Genomic DNA, 13,738 nt, shown 5'->3' on the forward strand with positions numbered 1-13,738 from the left:
GTTAACTAGCAAGTCACATAAACTCTGACACCTGCTCCCTTTATATTTGTACCAAGGATGCGACAGCACCTTAAAGAAATTATTTGAACGTGACTGCTGACGAGGTTCCAGGCACCAACCGCACACCTGGGGTGCAGAAAGGCCCCGCGCGGCCCCGTCTCAGGGAGCTCTCAGCCAGCGGGGAGACAGGTATGTACACACCGGGGTCGGAGCAGCACAGAAAAACAGTCTGGGGAGACACCGTGTCCTGACCGACCAAGCTTCGGGTGCTCCTAGAGGTCACTGACAGATTCTGTGAAAGGAAGAGGCAAAGAAACCAGACGCGGACACGAATTCCTCCTGGGAGGCCTCCCGACTGCGGCCGTCGAAGGTTGTAAACAAGCCTTCTAAGCGTCAGTCTGCGAAGCCACTACAGCCGTGGGTGCGTCACAGGGGTCGCGCGCACACGCCTACTGGGTGATTTCTTTTCAAGACCTAACTTAACACACCTGGGAAACGTGACCTGGAGGTTTCCAGAGAGTGAGTGAGAAAGTGGAGAAGGAAGTGAGTTTGACACACCTCACCCCAGCACACTCACGCCCGGCCAGCTCCTACAAAAGTCAACCCCCCAACAAAGCAAACCTGTCTTGGAATCCGTTTGGAACGGGTAGGGTCGGGGATACCCTCCCCTGGGCCTGTTCCATGATTCCAAGAGACTGCTCGGTGCCAAAGGGAGGCATGGAAAGTGCACTGGGCACAGCTCGGGGCCCCTCTGACTGCCGGGCCCTCCCAGTGGGCTCTGGACAGGGCAGGGCAGGGCAGGACAGGGCAGGGCCCGCTGGGCCACACGGCAAAGACAGATAGAGGGACCCAGGCTGGAGCCTGGTTGCAGGGCCTTGTCCACAGGCCTCGGAGCAAGTGGGCAAGTAGCCAGGGGGCTCTGAGGCAGGAGGCGGACACTTCAGATCTGTGCTTCCCAAATCCGGTTTAGTTCCAACATCGGGGACCTGATGGCCTGGGGACCCCCAGGAGGCTGTGGCTGCATTTAGGGGGAGAAAATGGGAGGAATCCGAGACCCATTTAGGAGGCAGAGGAAGGGAGATCCAGGGAGGGGACAAGCGCAGGTTTGGGGGAAAGGCCAGTGCGGGTGGGAACAGGGGACTGAAGATGAGGAGAGAGGTGAGGGGGATGTGGGGGGAGCTGCTGCCCTGATTTACAGCGAAGCACCAAGCAGATGAGCCAACACCGCAGAGCCCCGACTGCTGCGCAAAAAGGCCTCCTGCAAGGCTGGCCGGAGCTGGACCTCGCCGGGAAGCGGCTCCCTGCAGACGGGAAGCGTCCCCGAGGGAGGAGCGAGGCTCGCGTGCTCACTGCTTGTGCATGAACAACGTGGTTGGCGCCGAGCACCTGCTGCGCGCTGGGAGTCTGGAACACCGGCTCATGTTAGGCAGGGGTGCCTACAGGACCCACCCCGATAAAACCCCTGCATCTCCCAACCACTTCTGGAGGGATTCCAGGTGTCCCGCGGGACTCCACAGGGAGGGGCGCGGACAGCTCGGCTGGTTTCCTCCCGATTTTGCCACGTGCACCGTGTCCCTTTGCCAAATTCTAAATTCTACTTCACATTCTTTCACAGCAATAATCTCAGCCTTGAGTGCAATGTGCTGAGTCCTGGGAGCCCTCTGAGCGAGTCACTGAGCCCTGAGGCGGGCCTCGAGGGCCCTGACCCAGGACAGAATCAGTAATTTTTCAAGTAAACAAACCGAGTGAGTTCAAGTCATCTGGTCCCCCCCGCCCCAAAAAATCCAAACCGCGTATACATTGAATATCCTAGACCAGTAGTCCTCAAACCTTTTAAAACAGAATTCTGGTGCATACAAGCTTGAGTGAAGCTATTAGTATTTATTAATTTATTCCACTAATCAGTATTGTCCCCAAGCACAGACAACCCCCCCCCTACCATGCACAGGGACATCCAGCCCCGGCCCCACGCCTGCAGCAGTGGGGATGCTGCTGCTAAACACTTTGTGAGCAGAATCACAGCACTTGGCTTCAGTTGCATGGGATGCACTTCATCTGACACCAGCCAGTGAGAACAGCAAAGCTGGTCTGATGACCCCCAAAGCCCCCAGATTTGCAAGAGGGCGAAGCCTACAGAAGCCTCACGCCAACTCAGCTTCCACAGAGTTTGGATCAGAAACTAGCAGGACCCAGAAACGCCCCTTCTCTTACCGGCTTGTGGTCTGGAAGCAGGAGTGCAGGCCGACCAGGAAAGGGCTGCTGGACGCCTGCTCGAACACGTGCTTCTCCGTCTGCACCCAGTCGATGTCCTGCAACAGAAGCCGGGGTGAGCGCCTCACAGGCATCCTGGGGAGGGGAGGCAGGAGAGGAATGCCTTTCAACTCTGCTCGAGGGAAGATAATGCAGAGAGGAGAAAACGCCCACTAAGAAACGCACCCCCGCAGCCATCACCGTCTCCAGCACTTCGTCCACTATCACCTTCACCACCAGTATCATCCCCACCATCCCCACCATCACACGCATCCCTGCAGCCATCACCATCTCCAGCACTTCGTCCGTTACCACCAGCATTCCCTTCACCACCAGCATCATCACCACCATCCCCACCATCACACGCATCCCCACCACCATCTCCAGCACTTTGTCCATTATCACCCGCCACCTTCACCACCAGCATCATCACCACCATCCCCACCATCACACGCATCCCCGCCACCAACACCATCTCCAGCACTTCGTCCATTATCACCCGCCACCTTCACCATCAGCATCATCACCAGCATCACCACCATCACACGCATCCCCGCCACCAACACCATCTCCAAGACCTTCCCACCATCACCCACCACCTTCACCAGCATCACTGTCCATCCTCTCATTATCCATCCTCTGTTACCATCTCTCCCACCATCACCAGCTCCCACGCCCTGCCCACAGCAGCCTCGGGAGATCTGTATTATCATCTCCACTTAAGATAGGAGGAAACATGGGGAAAAAAGATAGGGTTTGAGAGGGAGAGAGAAAAAATAAATATGGCAAAGTATTGATGCTTGTTGAACTTGATCGAAAAAAAAAAGGAGAATACAAAGTGTGGCGGGTTTCCCACGGCCCCATATGCATCTCCCCAGCACCAGCTCCTAAGACAGGGCTGCCTCCCTCCCAAGCCCCGCCGAAACTTGGGGAAAAATCAGCTTTAGAGTCATGATGACTCCATGGCTTTGGTGCCATTCCAACCCCAGGAGGCAGAGCTGGACGAGGCTCCCAGACGTCCCAGGTTAAGCCTCATACCCTAGTGGTTGGGAAAGTAAGAGGGGATGGGCTGTGTCCCAAGCAGGCTGCTTCCCCTGAAGGACGCTGGGGAAATCGGCGGACCCTCAGCGAGCGTCCCGCTGGTGGGTCAGAGGCCACCTGGCTCCTCCCGCGAGGGCTCACGCCGGAGCCCTGTCTTCTCCTCCCTCTCTCCGAGGAGATGCCTCAGGTGGGACGGCGCCATCCATCCCTGAGACGGATTCCACCACCCCCTCAGCCCCACCTGCTCTGAGGTGGCCACTTGGGGTCTCAACTTGGGCATCTCACGTCCAAAGCGGGCCTCCAACAGAGCTCTGGACAGGCCCCTGCCATCTGCACTCCAAAGGCACCAGGTCACCAGGTGCTCAGAAAGGAAGCCCTGGAGGGTCACCAAGACTCCTCCCTGCTTCCCCACCCCTAACTTCATTGGAGACCAAGCCCCCAGGTCTCCCACTGCGCTCCCGATGCTGTCGGAACAAAGCACCCAGATGTGGGCCTTAAAACCTCACAGACGTGTGCTCTCTCTGCCTAAGCAGGTGTGGACGGGCCGGGTGCCCTCCAGGGCCACTCGGGGCCCTGCTCCTCCCACGCCAGCACCTCCAGCTCCTCAGCGCACCCCTCTGCCTCCCTCTTCACGGCAACTTCCCTGGGTGTCTGCTTCTTTCTGTCTCAAGTCTTTCTCTGCCTTTCTCTAAAAGGACACTTGTCCTGCATGTGGCCCCCCCAGATGATCCAGGATGATCTCCCCAAGACCCCACTTCCACGTATGCTCAAGTCACAGGTTCCAGGGGTCAGGATGTGGGGGCTCCCACCACTTGGTGTCCACGGGGCACAGGGTCCCCCATAAACGCACAGTTGGCTCCCGCTCACCAGCTCCTAGACGCACGCCCTTTCGAGACCACCTCCAAGTCCCAGCTCTGCCTCTCGGCCTGAGGGAGACCACGTGAAGGTGCCAAGAAGGAATCAGAGCAGCAACTCCCTTCTGAAAGTCCCTTCTCTAAGGGTTCTGCAAACCCGCCCTCACACATCCACTGACTCTCCAGTCGGGAAGGGGTTTGGAATCCCCTTGCTGGGCTGCTACCAGCAGTGAAGACACTGGCCAAGCACCTCTCAGAGCCTCAGCTTCTCCAGCTGTGAGGCACAGACACCCAAACTCACTTGTGTGCTCAGCACCCAGGGCTGAGGGGCCAGTTGGGCAGTCTGTGCACTGCACAAATGCACCCTGCCGAGAGGGCAAGTGAGCTCACAAGTGCAGCCCCAGCTCTGCCCTTCACAAGGCGGGCCGGGAGGCCTCTTGCGGCTCACGTGTCAGCAGCTCTGAAGAGTAGCAGCGTCACTGCTGCCTGGCCCAGTCATCCTTCTGCTGCTGAGAGGTGGGCCTGCAGTCAGGTGTCAAAGAAAAAGCACAAGTGTGGGAAGCGAAGAGGCCTGTGAAAAGGTGCCAACAGCGCTGTCACCTCGGGACGGCCAAGCGACCACAGTGAGGTGCCACCGGTGCACATCAGGACGGCGATGATCAGAAACCAGAAAACAGCACGTACGGACAGGAATGCGCCGAAACCGGGACCCTGGGCGCTGCTGGGGGGAGTGTAAAATGGCGCAGCTGCTGTTAAACACAGACTCACCCTGTGACTCACAGTCCTGCTCCTAGGAAAAAACCCAGAGGACCTGGGGACACTTGTGCCGGACGCTCACGGCAGCAGAGTCACACGAGCCAAAAGGTGGAAGCAGCCCCGTGCCCAAAAGTGGATGAACAGATAAGCCACACGGGGTGTGCCGTGACACGGAGTGTTCTCGAGGCAGGAAAAACGGGGAAGGGCGCATGGATGCTCGCTGCCACGTGGATGAAACCCAAGCCGTGATGCTCAGTGCGAGGAGCAGACCGAGAGCACAGGGGTGAGTCCATCTACTCGGAGTCATGGGCGCAGAGTGGGTCAGCCCAGGGGCAGAGAGCAGCGTGGAGGCCGCGCACTGTGCAACGCAGACGGCGGTGCGTCTGGTGCCGCTGCCCCCCCAGTGAAGGCGGCACCACGTGGCGGCCTCACCTCGTCGTCGTGGACCAACTCCTTCTTGACCACCTTCATGGCGTACACCTGGTCGTTCTTCTTCAACCGCACCAGCAGCACCTTGGCGTAGCTCCCGCGCCCGATGACCCGGATCAGGTCGAAGTCCTGCAGCCCGAGCCCCTGAGAGATTTTGATTCCATCCATGCCGTCGATAACCGGCTTGAGGTCCTGGGTGGCGACAGGCAAGAGGAAGTGGGCAGGGGACCCTCATCCGCCCACTCTAGGTCCCAAAGACTGCCGTCCGCACCCCACTCAGGAGTAAGGCCCCAGAACAAGTTGTGTGTGCGGCTCCTGAAGGGCACACACGACGTCCGAGAGCCGCCACCAGCCGCAGGAGGACCCTCTGCGAGCAAGCAGGGAGCCCGGGTCCAGCCCCACCAGGACGGGTGAGTTTTACAGTGGGAAAGGCGTGTCCTTCCCCGGGTGTTATTGCTCCCTGAGGCTTTGGGGATGGTGGCTGAGAACAGCAGCTGTGACCTGCTCTTCCCCAGGGGCACAGTGTCTCACCCCAGCCCACCCGGGACCTTGTGATTTATAGCATGAAATACACATTCATTCTAGGACCCCGTTCCGGGGGCACAGCCAGCATGGTGTCTTCTGTTATGTTAATGAGGCAACTTCGGGGAAGCCGCTAGGGCACATCCTGATGGAGATGGCTGCCAGGGGAATGACCCCATGATTAGACGGTTGGAACCTTCAGTCCCACCCCGACCTCCAGGGAGGGAGAGGGGCTGGGGGTGAACCTGTCACCAGTGGCCGATGATCCAGTCATCATGCCAGTGTAAGGAAACCTCCACAAAAGGCCCAAAAGGACTGGTCGGAAGGCGCGGGGCCCGGGGACAGCGTGCTCACCCGGAGGGAGCGAGGAAGCTCCCAGCTGTTCCCCACACCGCGCCCTGGGCTTCTCTCTCAGCTGGCCGGCCCTGAGTTACATGCTTTTATAATAAACCAGTGATCTGGGAAGTAAACTGTTTCTCTGAATCCTGGGAGCTGCTGTAACCAATTAGGTGAAGCTACGGGAACCTCCAATCTACAGGCGGTAGGTCAGAAGCCCAGGTGACAACCTGGACTTGAGACTGGCATCTAGAGAGAGTGTGAGGAGGGGCAGGCTTGTGGGACCGAGCCCATAACCTGTGGGATCTGGTGCGATCCCCGGTAGCTTGTGTCAGAACTGGGTTAAGTTGTCGGACACCTGCTCAGTGTCGGCTGAGCACTGGAGAGTTGCTTAGGGGAGCTGAAAGCACTTGGAAATAAAGGAAGAATTTCTTGCCATGAAATTTGATACAAATTGCTGCTCCGGAGCCAGCCCTGCACCCTCTGCTGTCTGGGTGGGGTGGGAGCTGGGGAGACCACACCCACAGCAGAGGACGGTGCCAGGCCCCAGGCCCCAGAGAGCCTTTGGGACAGCAGCCCCTGGGGGTTCATGAAGGAGGTACCCCGGCCGGACCCAGCCATGGAGACAGCAGGCTGCCTCTGGAGCCAGTCTCGGGCTGGGCGCCCCCTCTCACCCCTCGACAGACTCTGCCATGCTGGACACCCCTCCCCCACAGCCAGAGGACTGTGCCCCAAGTGAGAGGTGCATGTGAGCACCAATGTCTCTGCCACAGGATGGGACCACCGTCACAGGGGACATACAGCGACTGGAGAAAACGTGAGAATCTGGAGGCTGGATGCAAGAGGAAGAACTCAGCCCTCTCGGGGGGGGTGAGCACCCGGCAGCCTGCTCCGGCCCTGGGCCCACCCACCCGGGATCAAGGGCAGAGCCAATCAAGGGCCATCCCTGCGCGTGGACCCCTGTAGTAAGGCCAGCCATGCGGGAGGACCAAGATGACAAGTGATCCCATCCAGTCTTGTCTCAAAGCACAAGAGCACGGGGTTCCCTCTGTGGAGGTCGCCTGTGCCCCTTGTGGCCCCCGTGATGGCCTGAGCCACCTGGACTGGTGTGGAGACAACCACACGAACGGTCAGTGCTGTGGAGAGCATCCTGCGTGCTGGGCACGGCACCGAGTGTTTAGACAGATGCTCTCAGTTTACCCTCACAAAAGGTGCAATCATCACCAGAACCTGACAGAAGAGGATCCTCAGGTCAGAGAGGTCCCCTGACCCAGGCTGAGACCAGGGCTCACACAGACTCAGCCACGACCCCGCACCCCCAGTTCTGCATCGCTGTCAGGGTTGAGCACCACACCCTCGGCTCTGAGACTCCACAGCAGGTCACGTTTGATCACGTTCGCCTGCTCTCTGTTCATTTACCTGCTCAGAGAGCGCCTCTGTGCCAAACCTCTGACCCATCTGCCTCGGACGTCCACAGACCACACCCTTGTGTAAGATGGACGACAGTTCCCAGACGGCGAGCTCACATTTAAATTTCCACAACTGCCCCAGAAATGAGCTATGGGCCACAAAGGGCTCTGGAGGCACCAACGAGCCCGTTTCTATACTCACCTCAGAAGCATCTTTAATGCTGTCATGTTTCCGGGTTGAAGAAATATAAGCAACTAGAGAAGAGAGAAGGGAAATGGTGTTGCAGGCGTCGGGAGCACGGCCCGCGGCACGGGGACCCCCGGCCCTTCCCCCTCAGGCACTGCTCGGGGCGGCCACGTCTGACTCTGAACTTCTGGGGCTTGGGGACCTGCATGTGTGACAAGCTCCCCTGGTGATTCTCCCAGAAGCGACAGTCACGAGACCCCGGCCTTCTAGTCTACTCTCATAGTGCACGGGGGACGGGTGGGCGGCTGGCGGGTGAGTGGGTGGACAGTTGCAGGCTAAGAGTCTCCTTTACGTGAGGTGCGGGCTGAGTGGACTATATTCTGGGGTCTCATTTTGTCCCAGGGGACGGGATTCACATTTCCGAGGGGCGGGCGAGGGCCCCCACACACTCGTTAACAGTGCGTAACTGTAGCTCAGAGCTGGGCCGTCGGTCCACCTGGCGTCAAAATCACCCTCGGAATGCTTCTTAGCATTAAAAAAGTCTCCCCCACCCTCCAAAAAGGACAAAAACCCCACTAAAACCCAAGAACTACACCACAGCATGCCGTGTGCACACAGATGGCATCCAGCGTGTGGGCGGGGCGGCCGCGGTGGCCGCAGCACTAGTGTCCTCCAGAACCCCCAGAGCAGGCACAGGGGGAAAGCCCCCAGCCCAGGACCCCAGGCAGCGCGCTGGGAGGTGGGTGCCCGGGACGAGCCCGGCCCCGGCCCCCGCCCCCAGCACGCAGCCAAGCTCCAGACCCTGGCGCTTGGAGGAAGGGCTTCCCGGGGAGGACGGGCAGGCAGGCGGCCCTACTTCCATCGGTCTCCTCGGAAGGAAGGTCCACGCCGTCGTTCTTGTCCACTGCAGGCTCCTGGGAGGGCATGACAGAATCCTGCGGGGAGACGGGCGATACAGAGTGACCGGGCGGCGTCACGGTGTCTCTTCTGGAGACACAGCGTGACTTTTCCGGGCGCCTGTGACACACACTGTAGCATACGTCGTGACAACTGCTACGTCACTGCGCTGAGCGAGGACAGAGGAACACGGACATCACCAGATCCCAACCCAGCCCGAGGCTGTGGCCTCGCCCACAGGGGTTGTATAAAACGGGTGCTTTTACATAATATTTAGCAACCCCCCAGCCCCCCATCCTGCGCAGTCAGGCACAGGCCCCAGCCCAGCTCAGCTCTGGGCTCCACAGCTGACCGCACAACGAGGCAGGTCCCTAGTGGACACCGAGCAGCAAGGACCACGTCCCTCAGCCTCCGACGGCCTGCATCTTTGGGGCTGGTCCCACCTCTTAGACTAACGTGGATCCAGGGGGTGGAAGGGTGCGTGTGCCTGTGTGGGTTCTGGCAGCCACGGTGAAAAGAACCTTTAGAAGGATGTGAGCCAGGTCACCCCGCAGGCTGGGTGGGGACCCTATGCCCCGGTGGTGTCGGGGGGAGACCAGACTGGGGCCCTCTCCCTGTCCTGGAGGAGGTGACAGCACACCAGCCCCAGGGCCGCCTTCCTCACCCCACTGTGCCCAGGACCGGCTGACTTTCAGCCCCTTCTCTCTCTCCAGGTCCAGCGGGCGTGACCAGCCGGCCAGGGCGTGGGGAGGCCTGGACGCCCCGGTCCACGATCGTGGGGCACACAGCACAGAGGGCCGGGTCCTCTGACACCAGAGCAGCATGGCTCTTGCCCCCGCAGCTCCCGAGAACTGCCTCCTGCCCGGGGTACAGAGCTAGTTTGCCCACCTTCAGCCCAGAATGGCAGAGGGCACTGGAGGCCCCCCGAGAGCACTGGGGGCTCACAGGGCTGGGGGAGAGGGGTCCGTCCCCGTCCCCTGGTCTGGTGGGTGGCAAGGACGGTGTCAGGTCCCCACAGGACAGAGGGGGACCGCAGCCCCAGGCTGGTGTGGACGGCCCCGCCCCGCCCCACCCCACCCGCCCCGCTGCACTCACCATATGCCTTCTGCAGGGCAGCGGGACGAGCGCGTGGCAGCGCTTATGGACCAGCAGTCTGCAGCTGATGCACCTGTAGCCCTGCCTCGCGAGCCCCCATATCCTTTCGCTGCACTGGCCGCAGTACGCTCTCTGCACGGGACGGGAATGGCAGCTGTCACGCCGGGGCCGGGGTGTCCCTGCAGCCCCGGCCACACGGAGGGGACACAGCACCGTCATGGATCTCAAAAGATGACCCGCATCGGGGAAGGGACAGTCCTGTCCCCTCGTCACATCCCAGCCCTGGCCCCGCCCACCTCAGCAGCTCCTACTTGGGTCCAGCCCAAGGTTCACAGAGCCAAGGGCCCCACGGAGGGGGCTCTGCTCCTCTGAGGGAGAAGCGGGGTGAGGACCCCCCTCCACGGGCAGCCCCTCCTGCTTGCAGGGCCTTGGAGGGGAATAGCCGAGGGGCCCTGTCCACCGGCAGTGACCCAGGCTGAGGAGGGTGTGGGGAAAGCCACTGCCCGACCCTCGTCCAGACACCCCACCTACGCCGACCACGGGAAGAACTCCCCCTGGCGTCCTGGCACCCTGGGGCGCTGTGCAATTAACTGGGGGTTTTCCCTGCATCTTGAAAGATTTTAAATGGTCAATCTTTGGTCTTCTAGGCTCTAGACATCTGAAATTCGTGGTAATTATCAGCTTGTTTGGTGACTTTTCATGATTTTGGAATATCACAAAATGCACGGAGATGAGCGTGTCTGAAGTCTGGTCACACGCCGGCACTCGGAGCCACAGCTCCCAGTTGCGAGGTGTTTGCGTGTCACAGGTTTCCTGTTCAGTTTTTTCCAGTCACGACTCGTTTACACGTTTTAACCTTCTTTCGCCATTTTAACATACTTCCTTCTTTTGAGAGTCTCGAGTCACTCCTGAAGCCAGAGAGGACGCACTGCACTTGCTGTCTGAAAGCTCACCGCACCCACACGAGGCACGGGCCCAGGGGCCGCGAGCCCCGCAGACGGCCTGCTCACTCCCGACTTCTCCCCAGGAAGGAGCCGAGCTGGGCGCCAGGGCCCGAGGGAGCCCCCTCCCCACACACAGCTCGCACACCTTGGTCATGGCCGCACGGCCAGCACCTGGGACAGTGCCCAGCACACAGGGGTGCCAGTGAATGTTAGCTGAGACAAGTCCACACACACACACACCCTACACTATCAACTTCAGTAACAGGAAAAAAGCAGTGTATTCCATGTCCGCCACATAGCCTGAACCATCCTCCCAAACATGGGCAAACATGGGCCATGGGGCACGCTCTGGGACAGCAGCGAGGGCCACACAAGGGGCCCTGCCTCCCCAGACCCCTGTCTCGGGCCAGCCCTGTGTAGCACCAGCGCTGGCAGCTCCGCCCAGGAGGCAGCTGCTAAATGAGCAAACTCAGATCTCAGAGAAAGGCTGCACCTTGGAAGACTGGTTTTCATCCTGTTCTGCTTCTCCAGCCCCGTCCAACACCAGTCACCACTCACAAGTCCATTAAGAAAAATTCACTCTCCCTTATGTGACGTGCTAGACGTGTTTAGCTTTCTCTGCGCCACCATTTAACAACTTGGTGAGCAATGCTTGGATCACACCTGGGGGCAACTTCACAGCCACCTGGTTACTTTCCAAATTAACAAAGGTCCCTTTTCCTACAGAGCCCACCCTTACCAGGGGCCAGGCTGGGACAACAGTCACTGAGAGCAGTGTGAGTTTGCCAGGAGTCAGGACCTGTTGCATTGAGGGGTCCTGCCACCGTGTTGCCAAAAGGTCTTTATTTCAAACCTACATTTGAATTATCAGTATTTCAGGAAATGTGCCTCTAAAAAATAAAACACAACTTAAAAGCCAAGCTTCTATTCTCAGAAGTTCACATGAATTAACAGATTAATGGGGTGAAGACATTTTCAAGTCTCTCTTACATGCTGCCAAAGCGGGTCCTTGCTCATATTTTTCATTATCGAGTTCAATTTTCTAACTGTAATGAACCCTGACTTTATGTGCAGGCAGGGCGAGCGTTCAGGCTGGGTCTCTGCAGGTGCTTGCCTGGGACACGGGTTCCCGCAGTGATTTGTGATCTTGGACTGTGAACTCAGATTTCTGCTCATTTATCTGTGGGAATTCTCTGAGGCTGGGCTGACGAGACCTGTGCCTCTGCCAGCCTCCTGGGGGCGCTGCTGGGCTGTGTGGACTAGGGGGGCAGCGGTGTGAGGTCCAGCAGGAGGCTTCAGACTCTCAGGAAGAGCGGTCCCCCGCCCCGCATGAGGTGTTAGGAGCCATCTTGCTGTTGCTGGGGAGGCAGCCACCCTCCTCCTCCCTCCCTGAGCCCCGTTTCATGCCGCTGTGGCGTGGGGAGGGGTCTCATCCTAGGCCCCAGGCCTGCCCCTCTCCTGGCCTTGGTCACGTGGCAAGTGGCACCTCCACCCTCCTAGCCTGGGGGCGGACAAACTACAGCCCGGGCAGGTAGGGCTGCCACCTGCTCTCATCAACAAAGTTTTATTGGAACACAGCTGCGCTCACTGTTCACCTCCTGCCGGGGGCCCGGCTGAGTAGCTGTGACAGGCCTGATGGCCCACAAAACCTAAAATAGTTACTCTCGGGCCCTTCCCAGGAAAGGCCTGTAACTCCTGTTCTCGTTGCTCAGATGGAAAAGCCAGGGGAATCCTTGACCGGCACAGCCACCCCCTGGCTCCCCAAGTCCCTTCCCGAGGGACCCAGGATCTTCTGCCTCCGTCTGCTCACAGAAAAGGCCAAAGTCCTCTGCCGGCCCCGCAGCAGCAGCAGCCCCGGAGGTGGGTGTGGAGCATAAAGTGCTGAGGGCCACACCCTGCGCGTGGGGCCAGGGTCACAGAGCAAAGTCCAGACACCGCCCCGCCGGGGAAAGTAACGGGGCACCGCTTCCTGAGTGCAAACCGCAGGACTGCAGGGCGGGGGCGACCGACCCACTGAGCATTCCCCCCAGAGCGTTCCCGAAAGTCTGGGTCCGGGTCTGCACCCCCAGGAGCGCGGGGACCCTGCCGCCATGCACACGGCAGACGGAGCTCTAATGCCTCTTGGTGTCTCTCGTTTCTCCGATGACCAGTGAGGGTCAGAGCGCCTGCATTCGTGAAAATTACCCTTCTCGCTTTAATTAACCATCCGCATCCTTGTCCAACCTCAGACTCCCGGGGTTCACCAAAACGCCGGAGCTCTTTACTACTAAACACACATGTCATCTGATCTCTCATTATAGGTTTGGCTACAAACATCTTTCCCGTGTATTTTTTGTGCTGACTTTGTGTGGAAACTACAGAAGCCCGAGATGTGTGTGCAGCCGAGTCTAAAGACCCACTTCCCTCCAGTCCACCCTGCGCAGGCTTCCCTTAGAGGCCTGTGCTGCTTCTGGGCTTTTATGATGCATTGCACATCCATCCACCTGTGACTTACTTTGATGTGAACAAAGGACCTTGAACTGACCGACTGTCTCCTTGGACTCACAGGGAGAGCCCTCTGCTCCTTTACAGGAAGCGCTCGCGCCCACACGGTCTCTGAACATCAGTTCTGACCCACGGGCTGGGGCTCCCGGTCAACTGTCCCCACTCCGTGCCGCCCGGGGCTCAGGACCTCAGGGTCTCCCTTCCTGGGGTGGGCGCCGCCCTCAGCTCCTGAGACACTCTCTGGCTCTCTCCCTTCCGGTCACCAGCTGAGTCTTCTCTCATCACTCAGGAGGAAAGCGCTGTCAAGGGCAGATACAGCCCTAGGCAGGGAGCCTTGGGCCAGTGAGACCGGCCACGCTCCCTTTCCGACCTTGGGTCACCGGCAGAGAACGTGAGAAGTGAGAAGTGGGCTTCTCCCTGTAAGTCCTGCCGACTCCCGCCGGAACAGGCGAGCGGCTCTCGGGACGCCACTTTCAAGGACACACAAGAGTGCCTGGCAGCCCCATAATTAACCCAAGAGAAATGGTGGGAAGG

The 13,738-nt window shown here is 59.4% G+C and overlaps 1 protein-coding gene across 3 annotated transcripts in view; it reads right to left on the reverse strand.

The window, feature by feature from the left end:
* The window catches only part of PRKCZ (protein kinase C zeta), a 93,424-nt gene that overhangs the window by 16,806 nt on the left and 62,880 nt on the right, over positions 1-13,738 (reverse strand). For all 3 annotated transcript variants that reach the window (XM_064494164.1, XM_031463845.2, XM_031463847.2), the window contains 5 exons: positions 9,777-9,908; positions 8,641-8,719; positions 7,800-7,852; positions 5,334-5,522; positions 2,212-2,309 (listed from right to left, as the gene is read on the reverse strand). In XM_064494164.1, coding sequence (XP_064350234.1) covers positions 2,212-2,309; positions 5,334-5,522; positions 7,800-7,852; positions 8,641-8,719; positions 9,777-9,908 — 551 coding nt within the window. The remainder of the gene's footprint in view (positions 1-2,211; positions 2,310-5,333; positions 5,523-7,799; positions 7,853-8,640; positions 8,720-9,776; positions 9,909-13,738) is intronic.

This window comes from Camelus dromedarius, chromosome 14, assembly GCF_036321535.1.
Source record: "Camelus dromedarius isolate mCamDro1 chromosome 14, mCamDro1.pat, whole genome shotgun sequence".
NCBI lineage: Eukaryota > Metazoa > Chordata > Mammalia > Artiodactyla > Camelidae > Camelus > Camelus dromedarius.